General features: G+C 41.4%; 1 protein-coding gene across 1 annotated transcript; it reads right to left on the reverse strand.

Annotated features, from left to right (window-relative positions):
- Positions 1-12116: 12116 nt before the first annotated feature.
- LOC138955344 (uncharacterized protein KIAA1958 homolog) lies at positions 12117-13513 on the reverse strand. Its single transcript, XM_070326956.1, has one exon. It carries the CDS (start codon positions 13455-13457, stop codon positions 12117-12119), a length of 1341 nt encoding a protein of 446 aa, XP_070183057.1. The 5' UTR covers positions 13458-13513.
- Positions 13514-24314: the final 10801 nt, after the last annotated feature.

The raw sequence follows: 24314 nt of genomic DNA on the forward strand, positions 1-24314 counted from the left end.
CGTTTCAGCGTCTCTTTGACGGATAATGATTTAATACTTTGACTGTACAAGAATGTCAATTATTGAACTGCGTAATTGAGGTTAGATGTAAACACCGAGTTTAACCCTGGTTTCACAAAAGATGAACATTCATGTGCTATTTGTAAAGGATTGATTCTTTTTAGCTCATTAGAAACACGCGAGTGCCGAGACTACTATAATCACGTCACGCGGGTCCGAGATTACCGAGACTATCTACGTCAGAAAGATGTACGTCATTTCTTTCAGCCACAATTCTTTCTTTTATTGCAGACTTCGAAGGAAAAGAAATGTCGTGTCTGATTAAATTATTTCAACTTGTAGTTCCTAGCGACGAATTGTTTATGCAACCGAGTTGTTTGTGCATCGCCAAGCAACTACTTAGAAACAGAAACGCCGGAAGTAGAAGAACAGGCCGTTGAGATCAACAGACCAGGCAAGTCGGAGAGCTCCAGATTCTCGCACTTAACTAGACGTTACTAACGCCGCAGAAGAAGGAAGCCGTTATCCCAGAGGGAGAACCCGTTTCGCCGTCTTGAGGGGTAACTAGTTTGTTAGTTAGTCGTGGATTTCGATCGAGAACGAACCAGATGATATCATATTCATTTGTCCAGAGAATGCGTGTAGATGTGTTCTTTCTTCACTTAGGTTTGTCGTAGAATGAATATTGATAAAATTGTCATTTAGGGAATGTCTGATATTTAACAGCTTCTACGTTTGATCGCAGGTTCGTACACGGGAAGACGAACAAGCAAGACATCACCGACAGAGCTACGTTTTAGAAGCGTCATTTACGTCATCGTCGTCATGGAGTTCATCGTCATCATGGTTCCTGTAAACATGGTTCATCACCGATAGTCGAGAGTCGTCTCTGCAGACTGTGATCATCCACTGTAAATGGATCCTTCGTCGTCATTATAAGGAAGTACATGTTTATATTTGTTTCATCACCTCCAAGTAACTAAAGAACTTTCATCGTCGTCATTTGGGATTGTATGACAATGAGCCACGTTTCCGGAGAATAATATTGATGTCAAAATCAATGAACAATAACCATATAGTGTTGTGAAGTGAAGAACTGAATCTAAGATATATTATTAATGCATGACCTGAGTCAACCTTGTGTAAGGTCGAGGAGCCATTAAAAGAAATTATAATTCATGCTGTTGATTTCTGTCCTAAATTGCCTTGGACAATATCAGCCGATAGCTGAATCGTAATTGAAGTCAAATATGGGATTTTAGTATTAGGAAAGAAAAATCCGCATAACACTATTAACATTGTCCCAGTAAGAAGCATATCAGCTGGGATGTAGCCAGTTTTCATCAATAGGAAAAAAATCGCAGAATGATCATATACCTATCTCCTTCATTCACAACTTTGCTCTAACCTTGCTTTGTGTGTGTATGTGTGTGTGTGTGTGTGTGTGTATGTGTGTGAGTGTGTGTGTGTGTGTGTGAGTGTATATGTGTGTGTGTGTGTGTGTGTGTGTGTGTGTGTGTGTGTGTGTGTGTGTGTGTGTGTGTGTGTGTGTGTGTGTGTGTGTGTGTGTGTGAGTGTATGTGTGTATTAGCAAGTCCTCCTTTGTGACCATTTGCTTGTAATTGTGTGTGTGTAATTGTGTGTGTGTGTGCGCGTGTGTGCGTGCGTACGTGCGTGCGTGCGTGTGTGTGTTTGTGGTTATTTGTGTCTTTGTCACAACCATGGCCATAAAGACAGACAGGCTGTAAGACAGACAGACACTCAAACAGACGCGCAGACAGACACACGAACAAGAAACTAGTGAGACAGGCAAACGAAGACAATCGTGTATTTAGTGTCTGCCCACTGTCGTTTCCTGTTGCCTCCTATAACAAAGATTTGAGTAGAAAGTGAGTGTTTTGTAATACAGTATTGGAACCCGTTTTGGGGGAGTTTTGTTTTGCTTTTGTCCAAACTACTTTGTCCTGTGAAAACATACGTCCGTTTGACGATGGTGTACCTGTCTTTATCCACGAAGTAATCTTGTTTTTCATTGATAGTAGGTTGTTCTGAAAGTCCTTCATAATGCTCTGTAATTACCGCACAACTCATCATTAATTTGATCACATTTGTTCATCTATCTTTAGCTATATCTTCAAGATTCTGTAGAAAGTGCCTTTAAAACACGTCGGCGCAAGTTAATATCGATACAAAAATGACCCTCGTTAACTCTCGGTCAGCAGCACCCAGCTCTCATGACGGGATCCTCTAAGAGCAGTTTCTTGACATGTGACGTCGTATGGGACCGGGTCAGGTGAACATGTAGAATGGGACAGCAAGGGGACACACTAAGCTGCTAGAAATGCGGTTGCTGTGGAAGCGATGAGAGACGATGCGCTGCCATGGTGCAGCGTAAACCCATGAGTAGATCTATCCGTCGTTGGACCGCACTAGCTTCAACAAGCTTTAAACACCACAGACAGGCAATGAGTATGTGCCATTCTAATGTAACCTTCCGCTGCGCCTCGAGTGGCGACATTTCCTGCTTGGGGGGGAGGGGGGGATAAGGCCAACCTCTTCATGCCAGTATTCCGAGTTCTTTAACATACGATATTTGCGTTTTTAATTCACCAAAATATGACATTTGAAACAGATCGAGACAGTCAATGTTATCCGAGACCGCGATAGCAGTCTATTGTGCGGGTAGAAATCGGACGCCCCGTTATGGCGCTAGGCCTAACTTTTAAATCTAAATAATAAATTGACAGCTTGTTAGACAAACATTGTTAAAACACAAAATAATTCTGACAACAAAGTCAGTACAGTTCGATTTTTCAAGTGGATTTTTGGTAGAAAGGGAGTTTAAACTTAAGCAAATTTTTCCAGGAGGGAGGGTGGGGGTAGAGGGTGGGTAATTAGGTCCAGGGATGGGCAGTTGTGGCCGGACCGTGAGATCTGACCACCGGAAGAATTGCGAGGGGTAGGATGGGGTACGGGAGAGGGGGTTAGGAATGTGCGGGGGTGTTCCGCGAAGAGAAGGGGAGAGAGAGAGAGAGAGAGAGAGAGAGAGAGAGAGAGAGAGAGAGAGAGAGAGAGAGAGAGAGAGAGAGAGAGCGAGAGCGAGAGCGAGAGATAGAGAGGGGGGGAAAGAGAGAGAGAGAGAGAGAGAGAGAAAGAGAGAGGGGGTAGGGGGTCGTTAGTGTTACAGAATGGTGGGGGTGTACTTGGTGCCAGGACTGATCGCGGGATGAGAATCCCGTCAGTGCGCGCAAACCTTCAACAGCGGCAGCAAAGTAACTGATTGCCCCTCCCCCTACCCCCACCTTCCCCTTTTCACACCACCATGTTCATGATGCAGCGAGTGGTCTGCCGTTTTTAAAGAATGATCGTTTGGCCTACACACCCTGCATTAGAGCATAGTTATGACAATACTGTTATAACATGCATTATTGTCCTATGTGCAGTTTTTAAGTTTAGTTTTCTTTTGCATTGCGTGTTATCGTTATATTGTGCAAATTAAGTTTTTGTTTAGGCCAAAAAAAAAATAGGTCTGTTTACGGTAACATTGGCCAAAAAAATAGAGTCGGTAGGTCGGGATTTTTTTTTTTTTTTTTTCCAAAAAACCATATTTTTACGTTATTTTGCAAAAAAAAACATAAGATTTTTTTTTTTTTTCCCCCAAATGCCAAAAAAAGTCTAGGATCGCGCGAAAAAACTAGGGTCGGTCGGGTTACCGTAAACAGACCTATTTTTTGTTTTGGCCTTATTGAATGGAAGCATGTGTGCGTGTGTGTGTACATGTGTGTGTGTGCGCATACACACGTACTTCCGCGACAGAGATAACATCACATCAAATGAGCTGCATCTTACCATTGCCCAAGCAGACGGAGTTTCCGTAAACCGCAACTGTTTTATTGAAGTCACCGCCACTCGGACGGACGGGACGAGTTCAAGTTAACTTGTGGGGTTAGCAGCAGACACGATCAAAACGTTTTGGTATTATTTTGTAAGTGTAAAATTCAGGTTTTCTAATGTGCAGATGTTGAATGTTTGTCTGGCATTTGTGTGACAGGGACATATCAAGTTGTTTTTTTCACCGAGGAAGTAGTTCATTTCGTCCATTGTCATCTCAAAACTGTTTGCCCCGCGCACTTGGCCTCGTCTCGTGGCTGTTTGCCCCGCGCACTTGGCCTCGTCTCGTGGCTGTTTGCCCCGCGCACTTGGCCTCGTGTCGTGGCTGTTTGCCCCGCGCACTTGGCCTCGTGTCGTGGCTGTTTGCCCCGCGCACTTGGCCTCGTCTCGTGGCTGTTTGCCCCGCGCACTTGGCCTCGTCTCGTGGCTGTTTGCCCCGCGCACTTGGCCTCGTCTCGTGGCTGTTTGCCCCGCGCACTTGGCCTCGTCTCGTGGCTGTGCGTGCGACAGAGCTGACTGCACTTTGCGATTGGTCAGTTTGAACGTTGAGCGGCAACACTTGCAGCTGAAGTTGTTACCCTTTGGGTCTTGAGGGGAGTTTAAATATCATCTTTTTGCTTGGAATTACTCTTCAGATCGCATTATTTTGGCAGACGTAAATGTTGACCTGTGAGCTACTTCGCAGTCCCAATTACGAATTAAATAGTCTCGGCTAACCGCCTAAAAATGAGTTTTTGTCGGACTCTGACGTCACATAGCTCAAATAAGGAACATTCCATGTTCAATCGATACATTACTTGATAAATAAGCCCGTTTCCGTTAAGATTGCTTCCAATTATTGACTGGTGTCAGACTTGTCTTTACCACCTTTACCGAATCGGTAACCAATCAGCGACACGGCTCACTTCTTCCCCCTCCCCCCTAAAAACAGCGTAATTGGCACTGCCACTGTGAGCGACAGCTATACACTGTAGTCGGTAGATGCGTCAAGTAATCGCAGGTGAGTATTGTTTTGCAGGCTTCAATGGTACTCGGTTCGAGGGCTTTCAACGGCAACGACTGTTTCGGCGTCTTGCAGGTTGAATGGACACATAATGTTTTAGCTGGTGAATGTACCCGACGTACATCATTGGTTTGGTTGCTTTCCCGAATGTTACAGTTTTACCTGTCGCCTGGACCACCGTTATTGGCTGCCCCGAAAGCATTTTACTTGTGTATTTCACTGCAACATTGTCCGCGTATGTCCCGTTTATCTGAAGACCAGTGACGTACTTGTCAAAGTGTACATTCGGGAGAAATTTCTGCAGATCACCTTTCTCCTGCCTTGACAACTTTTTTAAATAGGCGCAGAGCATGCCTCGAAGCTCTTGTGGCTCATGTACAGTTTGTTTTGTCATCTCCAGCTGGCTTTTTATGCTCCAAAAGAAACAATTTCCGTCGCTCGGGACATTTTCTCTGATTGTGAACCCTTGTTCAGTTAGTTTTGATGTGAACTCTTCCATTGTTTGTGCAATGTTCTGTCGATGCCTGCTTGCAGTGTCCAGGCTTTCTGAAAGTACACGTGATAAGTCGTCCATCGAACAAGATTCATCACCGATATTGTCACCCATGTCGCCTTGTCCGTGCATGTCCTTCATCAGTTCGTGGCCGAGCAGCGGTTCCTTCGTTGACGTTGTCACCTATGTCGCGATGTCGGTTTGCAGCAACATCTGTTCCTGGCCGAGCTGCGGTTCCTTCGTTGACGTTGTCACCTATGTCGCGATGTCGGTTTGCAGCAACATCTGTTCCTGGCCGAGCAGCGGTTCTTTCGTTGACGTTGTCACCTATGTCGCGATGTCGGTTTGCAGCAACATCTGTTCGTGGCCGAGCAGCGGTTCCTTCGTTGACGTTGTCACCTATGTCGCGATGTCGGTTTGCAGCAACATCTGTTCCTGGCCGAGCAGCGGTTCCTTCGTTGACGTTGTCACCTATGTCGCGATGTCGGTGGTCGTCGTCAGTACATGGTTGAACAGCGGTTTCTGCTGCAGATCTCTGATGATGTCGTGAACAAGTGTTGGCTCTGGTAGGTTCAAGAAAAGAAACCACCTTCGGCTCCACAGCATACATCGGCAGAAAGGGGCTAATGGGCGATGCTTCCATGTGTGTTGGGGATATCGCCTTGAAAAAAATGGAAGGACCGGGTGTTCTGAATGGTTCGTGGTGCCTGATCACCCCACAGGCCTGAAGACAGTTCGTTTCTGACGGAGGCAACAGCAGCTGAATCAACGTACAGGACGTTGACGTTGGGACAGGCATCTTTTGCAACGCATGCAAAGTCTTGTGGCGTATTGACAACAACCCGATTCTGCCGAACTCTGCGCCATACTGCACGCTTGACTGTGCCGCCAACCCCGTCCACGGGTCCCTTTCCGTGGGATGTTGCGAAGAAACTCCAATCGGCCAATCGCAAATCATCGTGCAAGACTTTTGGGTTGGTCATTGTGGACAATGTATAACAGTTCTTAAATTGACCTCCAGCGCCATCAGAAAAGAAGTGTACCTTCCGTACGTTCGTGCCCGATGTGACAACATCATGGAGAATTGCTCTGTTAAAAGCAGCCACCGTGAATTTGTCATGGTGAAGCTCATCACTGATCACAGCATATGAATGGCTGCCTTCCGTAGATGTAATGACAGCGGTAAACACAGTGGTTGCATTTGGGTCCCAGTGGGCCGACATGATCTCGTTTTGTTGCTTAAGTTGAAAGTTTTCTGAGAAATCCTCGTGCAAGATAATTTCACCTGCTTCAAGTTTCTGCCTCAGTTCTTTCTTTTGCATCAGTTGCGTCTTGGCGATAAAACTGTGAGTTCGGAAAGCCAGCAGCTGCTTGGTGAACTCTTGTTTTGCTTGCTCCACTGTCATTTCCACTTGTTTTTGTTTTTGTTTTCTCATTCCATTGGAAGCAGGTGACAGTTCCTTCTGAGTTCAGAAACAATTGTGATGTCAAATTTTGTCCTATGTCACAACACGTATCACACTTGCCAAGATTGCATGGTACACTATCTGGGTCGCACACAGTCATTCGTACAAGGCCTTTGTAGTCTGGAATATCTGGAATGACTTGTTTGAGTCCATCACACAACATTGCAAAATTCTCGTGATATTTGCAGCAACAAACATTGTGATCTTTGTCGCTTACGGGTAGAATGTGAGACGGGCGGAGTTTTGCGAAGGTAGATTTGCCCATTTTAATTTCAGGATGATCCTTCTTGAATTGCTGGTGCGCTTCAGCAATGTTGCAAAGCATGATTTTCTTCTGCATCTTTTTCTTTGTTCCATTTTCTACCACAGTCACACAATCTTTGCGTCCAGGTAACTGCCACGACACTGTGTCACTGCAATAAAAGTCAATAGCAATCTTCTGGTCGTTGGTGAACGGCGTTTTTCGTTTTTCACTCACTGTGTGCGCCTGAAACTCCTTTGCAAGTGACCTCACAACAGCAGTCTTCTTACGGGGGCTGATGGGCAATGATCTTTTCACCCTCTTCAACGCCTTTGCAAACGACTGTTTTGACTTGAAAGCTTTGTTCGGCGAAATTGGCACGGGAAGAACGCGCATCGCTTTGGCTTTCATGCGTGAACAATACTTCCTTAGCATTGTATGTTTTTCTTTTCTCTGCAGTCATCTTTGCTCGTTGTTCTTTGTGTTTGTGATTATTGTCCTCTCTCGCCTGTTGTTTTTTCGTTTCTGACATTCTTTGTCTGTAACGGCATGTACGATCGGCCGAAGTTTGTTTTGGCCGCATTTTGCAGTCTATCATGGATGGCCGCTAACGAAAGAATGGCGGTTACATCAAAATGATGTTGGTATCACCCTTGACAACCACATAATGTGTTTGGGTTGCTTCACATTTTTAGTAATCTGCATCCCCCACAATTATTGATAAAAAAACAACATTCCACCAGGCACATATTATTGTCTAGACTAACGCATCATATATTTTTTTTCGTCATCGATGACGTCATCAGCATGTCATGACATGTCTCAGTCTAAGAATAGGTCTAAATTAATCAGCTGATCCTTCTGAAGCACGCGCAAAGACAGGGAGACAAAAGGAAGGCAAATGCCGCTATAACACATCAAAAAGTACCTCGTCCGTGACACAATTAAGTCAGCAACTGTATGTCTGGCAAATTAAATAAAAGCGACAAATAGTGCCTTTCGAAAAGCTTGAAGATAATCTCAAGTAAAATTTCTGTATAAAACGAAATGCAATCAGTACATGAATTTTTGTATCCAAAATGTCACGGACGAGGCCATTTAGGGGGGTGAGTTGCATTCTTTAATATTTTGGCTACAAAGAGTTTCAACAACTGCCGACATAATATATCACAGTATACATCAATGTCAGTCTCATGTGATATGGTGATTACTGAAATTACAAAAAAAATTGGATTGTACTGAACCCGAATATAAAAAAAGTGACCAAAAACGTCACTTCATGCACAGTGAAATCCTCTTAAACAATATGACTGCTAAACAAGGGACATAACTCAGTGAGGAAAATAAAATGTTGATTATGAACATATGAACATTCTACAACAAAGCCAGCGTACCGAAATAAAGAAATTTGTGTTTTAATTTCAAGCGTTGAGAGAGCTAATTTTTGACTCACATGCGAAGCAAAAGTGAGTCTATGTACTCACCCGAGTCGTCCGTCCGTCCGTCCGTCCGTCCGGAAAACTTTAACGTTGGATATTTCTTGGACACTATTCAGTCTATCAGTACCAAATTTGGCAAGATGGTGTATGATGACAAGGCCCCAAAAAACATACATAGCATCTTGACCTTGCTTCAAGGTCAAGGTCGCAGGGGCCATAAATGTTGTCTAAAAAACAGCTATTTTTCACATTTTTCACATTTTCTCTGAAGTTTTTGAGATTGAATACCTCACCTATATATGATATATAGGGCAAAGTAAGCCCCATCTTTTGATACCAGTTTGGTTTACCTTGCTTCAAGGTCAAGGTCACAGGAGCTCTTCAAAGTTGGATTGTATACATATTTTGAAGTGACCTTGACCCTGAACTATGGAAGATAACTGTTTCAAACTTAAAAATTATGTGGGGCACATGTTATTCTTTCATCATGAGACACATTTGGTCACATATGATCAAGGTCAAGGTCACTTTGACCCTTATGAAATGTGACCAAAATAAGGTAGTGAACCACTAAAAGTGACCATATCTCATGGTAGAAAGAGCCAATAAGCACCATTGTACTTCCTATGTCTTGAATTAACAGCTTTGTGTTGCATGACCTTGGATGACCTTGACCTTGGGTCAAGGTCACATGTATTTTGGTAGGAAAAATGTGTAAAGCAGTTCTTAGTGTATGATGTCATTGCTAGGTTTAGGTCAAGCATGTGAGTCGTATGGGCTTTGCCCTTCTTGTTTGGACATGCCCCAGACAGATGACGGGAGGGTATTTAATACACAGACAGAGATTATGAAAGAACAAGTAAGATTTTTTTAAAGACTCATATGAAAAAAGCGCGGAATTTAACCAGATGAGCGCAAACGAATTTGTACAAGATTTAAATATACCATTTCTCTCCAATGACCAAAAAGGTGAATTGGACTCGGAGATTACCACGAAGGAATTAACTATTGCCCTTAAATTATTAAATAACGATTCAGCCCCAGGTCTTGATGGCCTCACTACCTGTTTTTATAAAGTATTTTGGTTGAAGATAAGGGATGTAGTTCATGCCTCATTTGTAGCATCATTTGTTAATGGCGAATTATCGCCCACTCAAAAACAAGCTGTCCTGACCTTAATTCATAAAGGTAAAGATTTACCTAGGGACGATCTCGGCAATTGGAGACCAATATCTCTGACAAATACAGATTACAAGATAATTGCAAAATGTTTAGCAATGCGACTTTCCACTGTAATAGGTGATATTATACATGAAAATCAAGTTGGCTTTATGAAAGGAAGAAAAATAAGTAACATGATTAGACTCATTGATGATACCATAGATATTATGAACACAATGGATAAACCTGGAGTTTTATTAGCAGTTGACTTTCGACGTGCATTTGATTCCATATCCAAAGATTATATTTTGTTTGCATTTGATAAATTTGGTTTTGGGGATAATTTTAAAAAATGGGCTTCTGTCCTGATGAACAATAGTCAAAGTTGTATTAATTATACAGGGTGGATATCCGAACCTTTTCCTGTGGAAACTGGCATTCGCCAAGGATGTCCATTCTCTCCAATGGCTTTTGTTATTGCCCTTGAAATGTTGGCGATCAAGATTCGTTCTGATGAAGCTATTAAGGGTATCCATCTGCCTATGTCACCCTTTGAGGTATCACCCATCACGGTCCTAAAACTGTTATTATATGCTGGTGACGTCACTCTTTTTTTGCATGATAAAGTAGATCTAGAAAGGGCGTTACACATTTTGAATATATTTAAACGTTTTTCAAACTTGGAAGTGAATGTTAACAAAACGGAAGCCATGTGGATAGGGTCCAAAAAGTTGTGTACAGATCAGTATTTTGGTCTTAAATGGAAATGTAAAGTAAAAATTGTTGGAATTATTTTTTCAAACAATATACCCGCATCGTCTTTAGAGGAAAACTGGTCAAAGAAAATTCAACGAATACAACAAATAATCGCCAATTGGTCAAAAAGAAATTTAAGTATACAAGGTAAAATTTGTATTGTTAAAACCTTTCTTATATCTCAATTCGTTTATATTTTCCAGTCTCTGGCAGTACCTCATCATGTTCTACATCATATTAATTCCATTTTGTTTAGGTTTATTTGGAAGAAAAAGTATTCAAATACGCGCGCATTTGAAAAAGTAAGACGAACAGTTATGTGTAAAGAAAAAGATTATGGTGGTTTGAATATGATAAACGTAGTAGATATGCACAACTCATTTATGATTTCCTGGCTTGTTAATTTGCAAAACTCCACACAAAAGTATTGGTCTGTTATTCCAAGATATTGTCTGTCATGTCTGGGCATTGGTTTATCGTGCTTTGACTCAAATGCATCTTCAAAAACGATGAATGGCCTCAATAGTTGCAGATCATTGTTTTGGAAACAAGTGTTATTGACTTGGCTTGACAATAAAAGTGTTTTCTGTTAAAAGTATGGTTTTGCACCAGTAATATTAAAGGACCAATGCATTTGGAACAATATGAATATTCAATTTAAACATAAATGCCTATTTTTTAAAGATTTTATAAAACATAATATCTCATTTGTAAAGGATGTTATGAATGAAAATGGTATTATTATTTCTTTTGAAGATTTATGTCAAAAAGTGGGTTATAAACCATCCAGACAGTTTGAATACATAGAGAATACACAACGTCATCGAGTGAGGGACCGAAAAATATTGAAACTCGAGGATGATTTTTTTGTGGTATCAACCGAGACCGTAGGTCGAGGTTGATACCACACAAAAAAATCATCCGAGAGTTTCAATATTTTTTGGTCCCTCACAAGATGATGTTTGTGTAATTTGTGTATACAATGATTAACGACAAAGACAAAAATTAAAACAAAAACAACACGAACTCTTTTCCATCGAGGAATGGTGGAAGGAAAATAGTGTGGCGTGTCTTTGGTTTTAGTGGCTTACAAAATGGTATTCGTGAATAAAGTTTCGATTCTTTTATTTTGATTTTGAAAGAAAAAATTAGAGCCGACACAATGCAAACCTGGAAATCACGGTAGAAGCCACTTTCGCGTTCAGTTTGCTTGATCAAGAACTTGTGCGACAGCCATTGTGTAACCAGGAAGTGACGTATCTTTAGCTACACTTGACGTCATTTCAACCTTTTAGAGAGAGAGAGAGAGAGAGAGAGTGAGTGAGTGAGAGAGAGAGAGAGAGAGAGAGAGAGAGAGAGAGAGAGAGAGAGAGAGAGAGAGAGAGAGAGAGAGAGAGAGAGAGAGAGAGAGAGAGAGAGAGAGAGAGAGAGAGAGAGAGAACACGCATAGTTGATTAACGCAAATTTATTGCAATGAAACAAACAAGAACACGAACACTTTCTTTGCTTGAAATATAAATTCGTTCCAGTTTATCTTGGATTCTTGTCATTGGGCCTCATCAACTTAGGAGTAAAAAAAAGAAGAAAAAAACAACCACACACACGTACACAACTTAATGTAACTGAATGGAATTTGGTGCTCTGCAACTGAAGACGAAGAAGAAACTCATTGCGGCATTGTGAAATTGAAATTAAAAACTCCTCCATGAATGGGCGCATCAAAGGTCACTGCTGGCTGGCGGAGTGTGTTTCCGCCTGAGGCCGAGGCACTGGAATCTGCGTCATCAGTAGTTGACGTCATAGCTCCCAACTTTGAGACTGTGCAAGTGCGCGTGGTTGACAGAATTCGGGAAACTTGCAGTTGCTGGTTGTCGGACATTTTCGCGTAACTGAGTACAGACTGAATGTTTTTATGTCCTGATTTCTCCATTATATGGGTTGGGGGAACTCCAGAATCATTGAGCTTCTGTAGCAGCGTCTTCCTCGCCGAGGTACCCGAGATTCGTTTACTTGTGGTGGAAGATATCTCGGACGCGGCCGCCATTTCTTTCATCAAACTGCCGATTGTGTTCACTCCCATCGGCATTGCACGAAACCATTGTTTGCCTGGTTTCGGATCATGGACGCATGTGAGGTAGAACGGATAGTTGGAGCCGCATGTTTCTAAAGGGCGAAGAGAGGCATATTTCTCGAAGATCTTCACAGGGCACCGCTCGGGGTTTTCAACATCTTCATACGCTCGCGGTTTTGCCCTGACATCCTGCCTGGAGACCCCTGTTCTTGTTTTCGTGGTTCGCTTGTTGAATTCCAAGAAGCGGTGGCCACTGCTGTCCATCTGAACAGTTACGTCGGACCAGCACATCTGGCGATGTTCGGTTCTTGCCCGCATTCCAAAGTGGAGGCAGTTCAACCACCACAGGGTGTTGATTATGGCTCTTGGTGTGGACACTCCCAACTGACCAGAGTCCCACAGTGTTTCCACCTCTTCCGTTAGTGCACACGCTCTTTGAGGTAAGTTTCCTTTCCCTGCTGATTTCAGCTTTTTTTGTTTGCTTTTTGCAACTGCTCGAACGTTTTCAAACAGCGTATCATTGCTGGAAAAAATCTTGCCTTTTCCGTTCGCTGCCATGTGCCGATCGACGGCGGACAGAAATCCTCGAATCGTACCTGGTTCATATTCATCTCCATCTTCGCGTTTCACCGTTGTAAGAAACTTGACAAGAATGTTTGCAACAAGTTTTGGATCCTCAATTTTCGCTATATCAGCTGATCTCATCTGTTTTGCAAACTCTTCGGTTTGAAGAATGAAATCTGAAATCAGCCGTATCACATGTTCAGTTTTTCTTTTGGTGTTGGCGTTTTCTGTATCGGTGATGAGAGCGTTCACATCGTCATCAGTCAGTTTCTCGAATCTCCTTTTTTTGGGCGCAGCGGCCATTAAATTTTCGTCCTCTTCATTGAAGTCTTCTAAGAAAAAGTCGCTTATCAAATCAAAATCGCCGTCCATCTTGACGAACGAACGTTGGCGTGTGAATACACAACCGGAAATAGATCTAGATCTAAATTGATCTTTATGACCATTGCCTTGATACCATTGAGATCATAGGAGATGCACAGCAGTGCCGATACCAGGTTTCTTTAGCTTCACTTTAAAATGATATCAGAACGATAGTTATTCACTTGAAAGTGAACACAGGAGAGTTGTATACAATTCATTATGCACAGCACTTCAATCCAGACGTACAGACACATTACCATATCAATATTTTATATTGCAGGATTTCATTGTTAACGGTGGTAATATAACAGCAAAGTTTATTAGAAAATGTTTAGTTGATCTTGATGTCCAGATTCCGAGTGCCTGTGATTTTTGGAAACGAAAACATAATGTAGATTTGGATAAGAGAAACTGGTTACTGGCCGTTAACAGCACAAAAGAAGAAAGATTACGTCTGCTGCACTGGAAACTATTACATAGAATATATCCAACCAATATTTTATTAAACAAAATGGGATTACGAACATCGAATAAGTGTGAAGTTTGTAATGAATTAGACACCCTTGAACATTTCTTTTTTAGTTGCCAAGAGGTGATGAAGGGTTGGAAAATATGTAAAGATTTTGTGTATAAGAAAATACATGTTGCCATCATTTTGAATGAAGAAAATGTATTTTTGGGTTATTTTAGGGAAAGTTTGAAAAGTGATTATATTTACTTTGTGAATTATTGTATTTTAATTACCAAAATGACCATTGGAAAATTTAGATATGGGAAAAAGTTAGATTTGGGTGTATTATTGGAAACTGAGCTGAACATTAGGAATGAATTTATGTTATAATTACTTTTATGTATTTATTTATTTAAACATATTAGTTTACTGATGAGGTTTATTGATTTAAAAATGTACACATTTGACAGAGAAAAAAAAGACCTATGAAGAAGGTTTGCTCCAAGCCACAAAAAAAAAAAAAAACCCTAATAAGACAAAAAATAATTGTAGTAGCAACCCTGCATGCAACTGAGGTTAACAAAAAAAAAAAATGTCTTTGATGACGTCATATCCGGCATTTTGTAAAAGTTGAGGCGGCACTGTCACACCCTCATTTTTCAATAAAATAGATTGAAATTTTGGCAAAGCATTCTTCGACAAAGGCCGGACTTTGGTATTGCAATTCAGCTTGGGGGCTTACAATTTAATTCATGACTTTGGTCACTAAAAATCTGAAACTTGTAATTAAAATTATTTTCAATGAAACGATCCAAAAATACGTTTATCGTATTCTTCATCATTTTCTAATTCCAAAAACATATACATATGTTATATTCGGATTAAAAACAAGCTTTGAAAATTAAAAATATAAAAATTATGGTTAAAATTAAATTTCCGAAATCGATTTAAAAACAATTTCATCTTATGCCTTGTCCGTTCCTGATTTCAAAAACACATAGATATGATATGTTTGGATTAAAAACACGTTCAGAGAGTTAAAAAGAATAGAGATATAGAAAAGCGGGCTATCCTCCTCAGCGCAACCGCTACCGCGCTTTTCTGTATTGTTAATTTTACTGCCTTTGCCACGAGCGGTGGACAGACGATGCTACGAGTGTACGGTCTTGTGGAAAAAATGCAATGCGTTCAGTTTCATTCTGTGAGTTCGACTGAGCTTGACTAAATGTTGTATTTTCGCCTTATGCGACTTTTTTATAATTAGTCAAGTTTTGACTAAATCTTTTAACATAGAGGGGGAATCGCGACGAGGGTCGTGGTGTATGTATGTGTGTGTGTGTGTGTGTCTGTCTGTCTGTCTGTCTGTGTGTGTGTGTGTGTGTGTAGAGCGATTCAGACTAAACTACTGGACCGATATTTATGAAATTTGACATGAGAGTTCCTGGGTATGAAATCCCCAGACGTTTTTTTAATTTTGTTGATAAATGTCTTTGATGACGTCATATCCGGCTTTTCGTGAAAGTTGAGGCGGCACTGTCACGCTCTCATTTTTCAACCAAATTGGTTGAAATTTTGGTCAAGTAATCTTCGACGAAGGCCGGGGTTTGGTATTGCATTTCAGCTTGGTGGCTTAAAAACTAATGAGTGAGTTTGGTCATTAAAAATCTGAAAATTGTTTAAAAAAAATTTTTTATAAAACGATCCAAATTTACGCGTATCTTATTCTTTATCATTTTCTGATTCCAAAAATGTATAAATATGTTATATTTGGATTAAAAACAAGCTCTAAAAATTACAAATATAAAAATTATTATCAAAATCAAATTGTCCAAATCAATTTAAAAACACCTTCATCTTATTCCTTGTCGGTTCTTGATTCCAAAAACATTGGAAGTGCAAATTTTTGCAATATTGAGGCAATGTTGGATTTCAATGTTGGATTTCAATGTTGGAACAATGTTGGATTTCAATGTTGGATCAATGTTGGATTTCAATGTTGGATTTCAATGTTGGAACAATGTTGGATTTCAATGTTGGAACAATGTTGGATTTCAATGTTGGATCAATGTTGGATTTCAATGTTGGAACAATGTTGGATTTCAATGTTGAGACAATGTTGGGGCAATATGGTGATAGCGTTGACAGTATTTGTTTTCATTGACATGCTCACAATTAAGCCTGTGAAAAAAGTTCATTCTATTTTGTTCTTTCAAAAATGAACTTTTTTCACAGGATTAATTGTGAGCATGTCAATGAAAACAAATAATAATAATAATAATAAGAACATTTATATAGCGCTAAATCAAAAACTTTCGTTAAAAAGGCTTGCTCTAAGCGCTTGACATCTAAACTAAAACGTCATTCACACTCTTTACAATGATGTACAAGAACTTCATGTCACACTCTTTCATTCAGTATAGCACCATTCACACAGTTGTTATTCTGTACAAGACAATAAGTTAGTCTAACATTTAGAATGTTCATAAGATGAAAACAAGAGAAAACCAGACTGATTAAAACAACTGCTTAGTGCTAACAAAGCATGAATCTTAATGATAACGTAATACATGTTTAACTGTTAAGACCATAAAAAAAACCTATATGCTAAAATAACTTCGAACTTTTAAGAACTTCTTATAAGATACACAGCACATCTAGATAAACACCAGAATGATAAAACAAAAGGCAACTCGTTAAAACTATTAAATGCATCAATGTCTAAAACACGAAAGACTCAAATATAAGATACACAATTCTCTAAAATTGTTTATTAAAACTGAAACCGACCTGCTCAAAGTAAACCATACCCACCCCCTCCCTACCCACCCCCAACCCTCCTCCTACACTAAATACTAATTATTTCTACTCTTAACTTCCCAACTACACGTTATCCATAAACTATGCACAGGAACATGTGTGTCAGCATTATGTGGCACCGACATGACTTGTGCATATCTAGCCTACAAATACTATCAACACCATCACAACATTGCACCAATATTGCCCCTAGCATTTTATATAACTTTTAAAACCTATTCACATACTCTTTAAGATTAAAACTATTTCAAATGTGTTGCATTTGCATCCGGCATTTGAAAAGTTGAATGTGTGTGTCAAGAATTCATTCATACTATGGACAACACGTGGTGAAAAATATAACAAATAATGGACAGGGAAGGCGTCAATACTTTAGCGACGTTCACACACACACACACACCAACACACAAACCCGTACATACCCCTCACGAGGCCTCACACATGCACGCATATAACCACAAGCATGTAACATTTCAAATACACATAGTATATTTGAAATCAAGTCTCACTCAATTTTTAAGAACCGTATTCAGATCAATGAGCAGTATAATTTTAATAGCCTTCTTAAATTTATATAATTTCGTGTATGTAGAAAGAGTCGATTTTCAAGGTTCAATTTAATTCAGGAATGGGAAAGCTACAGACACCCCCGACCCCATCACACACACGCTGTGTGTTCAGAAAAACTGTAGGATCCAGGTCTACACGGCCTCCGTCCAGCGGCGTCGCGGCGCCCGTGCCGGTCGTTGACCTCTGCAATAACTCGTCGAGGGACGTTGCTGCCGTAGCCGCTGTCGTCGCCGGCGATGTCGCTGCTGCCTGCTCTCTTGACAGTGGCCCATCGTCGCCCTGAAGTTCACGTATCAGAGCCAAAGTAGCAACATGGTGGCCCGGCTTTAGTTTGAGTTCAGTCACACTGGCCCTCGTGGCATTTACCAGTGCGATGTGCGTGTCAAAACCGTCCTGCACCAAAATTTCTGCCACCGTAGAAGGGAGCTGTTTTACCCACTTGTCAAACTTGAATTTGGAACTGTCTCTGTCAGTCATTTTGCACTGCTGCGTATAAAATTTTTGAAGTAAAAAGAACTGAGTAAAAATGTCCAAGTCAGCTTTGCTGGCAAAAAACTTTGCTGCTGCTGCGCCGGTGTACAAAAGCTGACTGACTACACTGAATGCAAAAGCTAACAATCACATATCTAGGCGTAGGAATATTTTACTCAATAGGCCCTACACACACACAACTGCCACACGATACAGGACCCCTCTCACGTGCAGCCCGACCCATCCGCCGAACACGCTACTCCAAGGTGTAACCCATCCGGACCCGCAGAATGGACCGACTGCACGAGAGATTGGCGATTTCCTTGATTGGCGCATGCGTCGAAAGTCGTCTGACATCACAATCTTGCGCGAGCCCGCAATTCGCTGTGAGCCAACGTTTACTGTCTCGATCGAGCAACACTCGGTGACAGCTGCGCCCGCGGCGCAGCAAGAGATTGCCGATCGCGGTGTGGCGATGGAAGAAACACCGTTTGTGAGAGTGAGCTTGATATCCAACAATAAACCAATGTTAAGACAACATTGCCTCAATACTCCGTGCTGACTGGGATCCTTCTCAGCGCAAGTACTACCCCGCTCTTCTTGTCAATTTCACTGCCTTTGCCGTGCGCGGTGGACTGACGATGCTACGAGTATACGGTCTGGCTGCGTTGCATTGCGTTCAGTTTCATTCTATGAGTTCGACAGCTACTTGACTAAATGTTGTATTTTCGCCTTACGCGACTTGTTTAATCTCAGTTGCATGCAGGCTGCTTCAACCCTTTCTTTTTTGCCTTTTTATATTTAGTCAAGTTTTGACTAAATATGTTAACATCGAGGGGGAATCGAAACGAGGGTATGGTGTATGTGCGTGTGTGCGTGTGTGTGTGTGTGTGTGTGTGTGTGTGTGTGTGTGTGTGTGTGTGTGTGTGTGTGTGTGTGTGTAGAGCGATTCAGACTAAACTACTGGACCGATCTTTATGAAATTTGACATGAGAGTTCCTGGGTATGAAATCCCCGAACGTTTTTTTCATTTTTTTGATAAATGTCTTTGATGACGTCATATCCGCCTTTTCGTGAAAGTTGAGGCGGAACTGTCACGCCGGTCCCTCATTTTTCAACCAAATTGGTTGAAATTTTAGTCAAGTAATCTTCGACGAAGCCCGGACTTCGGTATTGCATTTCAGCTTGGTGGCTTAAAAATTAATTAATGACTTTGGTCATTAAAAATCTGAAAATTGTAAAAAAAAAAATAAAAATTTATAAAACGATCCAAATTTACGTTTATCTTATTCTTCATCATTTGCTGATTCCAAAAACATATCAATATGTTATATTCGGATTACAAACAAGCTCTGAAAATTAAATATATAAAAATTATTATCAAAATCAAATTGTCCAAATCAATTTAAAAACACTTTCATCTTATTCCTTGTCGGTTCCTGATTCCAAAAACATATAGATATGACATGTTTGGATTAAAAACACGCTCAGAAAGTTAAAACAAAGAGAGGTACAGAAAAGCGTGCTATCCTTCTTAGCGCAACTACTACCCCGCTCTTCTTGTCAATTTCACTGCCTTTGCCATGAGCGGTGGACTGACGATGCTACGAGTATACGGTCTTGCTGAAAAATGGCAGCTACTTGACTAAATATTGTATTTTCGCCTTACGCGACTTGTTTGCCTCTCTTTTTGTTTTGTTCTTTTTACATTTAATCAAGTTTTGACCAAATGTTTTAACATAGAGGGGGGAATCTAGACGAGGGTCGTGGTGTATGTCTGTCTGTCTGTCTGTCTGTCTGTCTGTCTGTCTGTCTGTGTGTGTAGAGCGATTCAGACTAAACTATTAGACCGATCTTTATGAAATTTGACATGAAAGTTCCTGGGTATGATATCCTCAGACGTTTTTTTCATTTTTTTGATAAATGTCTTTGATGACGTCATATCCGGCTTTTCGTGAAAGTTGAGGCGGCACTGTCACGCTCTCATTTTTCAACCAAATTGGTTGAAATTTTGGTCAAGTAATCTCCGACAAAGCCCGGACTTCGGTATTGCATATCAGCTTGGTGGCTTAAAAATTAATTAATGACGTTGGTCATTAAAAATCTGAAAATTGTAAACAAATAAAAAAAATTATAAAACGATCTAAATTTACGTTCATCTTATTCTCCAACCTTTTCTGATTCCAAAAACATATAAATATGTTATATTCGGATTAAAAACAAGCTCTGAAAATTAAAAATATAAAAATTATGATCAAAATTAAATTTTTGAAATCAATTTAAAAACACTTTCATCTTATTACTTGTCGGTTCCTGATTCCAAAAACATATAGATATGATATGTTTAGATTGCAAACACGCTCAGAAAGTTAAAACGAAGAGAGGTACAGAAAAGCGTGCTATCCTTCTCAGCGCAACTACTACCCCGCTCTTCTTGTCAATTTCACTGCCTTTGCCATGAGCGGTGGACTGACGATGCTACGAGTATACGGTCTCGCTGCGTTGCATTGCGTTCAGTTTCATTCTGTGAGTTCGACAGCTACTTGACTAAATGTTGTATTTTCGCCTTACGCGACTTGTTTTTCTCTTTATATTTAGTCAAGTTTTGACTAAATATTTTAACATCGAGGGGGAATCGAAACGAGGGTCGTGGTGTATGTGTGTGCGTGCGTGTGTGCGTGCGTGTGTGCGTGCGTGTAGAGCGATTCAGACCAAACTACTGGACCGATCTTTATGAAATTTGACATGAGAGTTCCTGGGTATGATATCCCCGAACGTTTTTTTCCTTTTTTTGATAAATGTCTTTGATGACGTCATATCCGGCTTTTCGTGAAAGTTGAGGCGGCACTGTCACGCCCTCATTTTTCAACCAAATTGGTTGAAATTTTGGTCAAGTAATCTTCGACGAAGCCCGGACTTCGGTATTGCATTTCAGCTTGGTGGCTTAACAATTAATTAATGACTTTGGTCATTAAAAATCGGAAAATTGTAAAAAAAAAATAAAAATTTATAAAACAATCCAAATTTACGTTTATCTTATTCTCCATCATTTGCTGATTCCAAAAACATATAAATATTCGGATTAAAAACAAGCTCTGAAAATTAAATATATAAAAATTATTATCAAAATTAAATTGTCCAAATCAATTTAAAAACACTTTCATCTTATTCCTTGTCGGTTCCTGATTCCAAAAACATATAGATATGATATGTTTGGATTAAAAACACGCTCAGAAAGTTAAAACAAAGAGAGGTACAGAAAAGCGTGCTATCCTTCTTAGCGCAACTACTATCCCGCTCTTCTTGTCAATTTCACTGCCTTTGCCATGAGCGGTGGACTGACGATGCTACGAGTATACGGTCTTGCTGAAAAATGGCATTGCGTTCAGTTTCATTCTGTGAGTTCGACAGCTACTTGACTAAATGTGACCCTCCACCACGAAATGAGTCGCATGTCACCTTGCGCGGTTTTGTGCTAGGCTTAATATAAGTCCGGGGAGTGTGTGATAACAGTGGGAGGATCGCCTTTGTCACAGGCTTATAACTCAAACAGTTTTCGCTCTTTTCTAAAACGGTTTTCACCACTGGATAGAGCATAAAAAACTCTTTAGGAAAATGTAAAAATATGAAAATCATGCAAAGGTGACATGCGACTCATTCCGTGGTGGAGGGTCACAAATATTGTATTTTCGCCTTACGCGACTTGTTTTGTTATCGGGGAGCACACACACACACACACACACACACACACACACACACACACACACACACACACACACACACACACACACACACTCACATACGCACAGGCAAACAAGCAAATACACCCACACACTTCATTGCACGGAAATATGAAAGTTGGGGGGGGGGGAGAGAGAGAGAGCGACAGAGAGAGACAAAGAGAGAGACGGGGAGAGAGAAAGAGAAACAGAGAGAGGGGGGGAGACAGAGAGACAGACGAACATAAAGAATGTGTGTGTGTGTGCGTGTGTGTGTGTGTGTGTGTGTGTGTGGGTGTGAGTGTGTGTGTGTGTGTGGGTGTGTGTGTGTGTGTGTGTGTGTGTGTGTGAGAGGAGGGAGGGAAAAGAGAACGACAGAGAGAGAGAAAGAGAGCAACAAAGATACGAGAGATCAGAGACTTTCAGACGGACACAAAGAGAGAGACAGATAAAGAAAGAGAGGTAAAAAGAAAGAGAAAGACATAGGGAGAGGGATATGGGGGTGGGGGGGGGGGAGAAAGAAAGAAAGAGAAAGAGACAGAGACGTAGACAGAGAGACAGGCACATAGGGACAGAGAGCGCGAGACAGAGAGAGAGACTGCGATAGAGAGAAAGAGAGAGAGAGTCAAACAGCAAGCTCAGTACAGTGCAATAGTTTCTGGCGTGCCACCTCTCAGGTACGTTACAGAATGCTCGGCACAAACCCTCCGTTGCCTAGACCATTCTCGGCGAGCGGTCGCCTTTGTTACGCTTCAGTGACCCCAGACAATGGTACTCGTGCCGAGCGCATGCTAACGTTCGCGAGCGTTAGCGAGCGATACGACAAAACTATGCGTTGCCTTGAAATCATTTGCAACCGTAAAAAAAAAAGTAAATTTTAAGGGGCTTATTGTCCGTCAGGTCTTAATTGCCTATAATTGGACATGAATTGGTTTATACGATTCGAGTTTTTACGCCCTCACGGCTTTTGATGTATGCGTGTTTAGGTGGTATCAGCCATCTGCACTTATGGTAGAATGACCAAGATCTTTAACGTGCCATTGTGGTGACACGGGGGTGGGAGATGGATACCGTCTCTGGGTCTGCACATAAAGTTGACCCGTGTCCGTCCCGGCCCGGATTCGAACCAGCGACCTTTCGATCACAAGTCCAGTGCTCTACCACCTGAGCTACACAGGCCCCCTTGCAACCGTTCTGTTACGGTCTGCCTAAGCAACGCGCCTCAGGAATACCTTAAAATAAACGTTTGAGCGCTGAGTTACTCAAATTGAAAACGGCTTTGTTTTGAGTAGGAATCCCAGACAGTAATTTTCATTGTGACGCACTTTGAGCGAGTCATAATTTTCGTTCTACCTTTCGATCCTGAGTATTTCATGCGCTATTCATTTAGATACAGATTGGAACTTGAGCTGAGAGCTACAGATTTCGTGTTTGGAGTTGGTTTTTTGGCCAAATCTTTGTCTTTTTTGGCCAAAACTGGCGGTTTTGGCAAAAAAAAAGTGAATATTGTCCACCAGCGCCAAGCATAGTATCCTTATGAATGCGCACGAACACTATCCAATGTTTTAGCCATTGGTTTGGATGAGCACGACAAACATTCCGTCTGCTTCTAAAGGTGCTACCGCGGCCTCAGAACCGCAGAAGAACCTCAAAGATAAGGCGGAGTATGCGAAAACATACGTAAATGAGGACCTAACCCCATGCGCTCCAAACTACTAAATCTCATCAAGAAGGCCGGGCGACACAGTGTGTGGACGGTGGAGGGGCGCCTGCTATGTGTTAGCAAAAGACCCCCCGGCGTACGAAACAACGACGAGAGGCCGACCGTCATCGAATCACCCGACGATCTCTTCAGGATTGGATTCGACAGTGTTGATATGGCTGAATTGGGTCTCGGGGATTTTCTTCCTGAAGAATCCTAGGATCGCCCGGGGCTGTCGCTGAAAGGTAGACGTGATGTACCAGACGAGTTGCTGTGTGCTACACATGGCCGATTGTCAGCAGCTACACATGACAACAATGGCCCTGATTGGTCAGCGCCCTCAGGTGAACCAAGCGCGGATTGGATAATAGCGTGCGGGGCGAATGTGTCGTATGGAGATGGCGAAGGGAAACAGAAAAACACGACGCGTGCTAGAACTATCGAAAAACAGACTCGTGGTGATGTCGGTAACAATGAACGGAGTTACAATGAACGTTCCGTATCTCTGTCATTGCCTATAGAGAGGAGAAGTGTTGAAGTGAGTGCAGGCATTACGAGCTGTGTGCGTGCAGCGAGACATGTGGATACAGTTCTTGACCTTGACAGGAAACGTGTTGGTGTGTGTGGCAGTGACAACGTAACTGAAGTTGGTATTACGAATGGAGCGACTGAGAGAGAGAGAGAAAACGCCCTGTCTGAGCGGGAGAATGAGATTGAGATTGAGAATGGGAATGTGAGTGAGAATGAGAATGAGAAGGAGGATGGGAGCGAATCTGAGAGTAACAACTCAGAAAGGGTGAGTGAGCCAGTGTGTCAAAAAGAACGTATGCGTTTCGTATCGTTAAATGTTGGTGGATTGTTGTCAAAATTGAAATATCCAGAATTCAACGAGCTGTTCTTGTGTAACGATATTATATGCCTGTCCGAAACCAAGCTAGATGATTTTGATTCCTGTGAAGTTGAAGGTTTTACTTGTTTTAAGAAAAACAGATTGATATGTAAACGAAAGTCGGGTGGGGTTGCAGTTTATATCAGGGACGAGCTCTGTAAACACATTAAAATTGTAGAAGACATTAAATTAAAAACAAGAATTGAAGAAAGTGCCAACAGTAAATACAGGTTTGTGAACTTCCCAG

This window comes from Littorina saxatilis, unplaced genomic scaffold (genome assembly GCF_037325665.1).
Source record: "Littorina saxatilis isolate snail1 unplaced genomic scaffold, US_GU_Lsax_2.0 scaffold_96, whole genome shotgun sequence".
In the NCBI taxonomy this organism is placed as follows: domain Eukaryota; kingdom Metazoa; phylum Mollusca; class Gastropoda; order Littorinimorpha; family Littorinidae; genus Littorina; species Littorina saxatilis.

Excerpts from the sequence above, each read along its gene's own strand:
- LOC138955344 (XM_070326956.1), bottom strand. The coding sequence starts at position 13,457 with ATGGACGGCGATTTTGATTTGATAAGCGACTTTTTCTTAGAAGACTTC.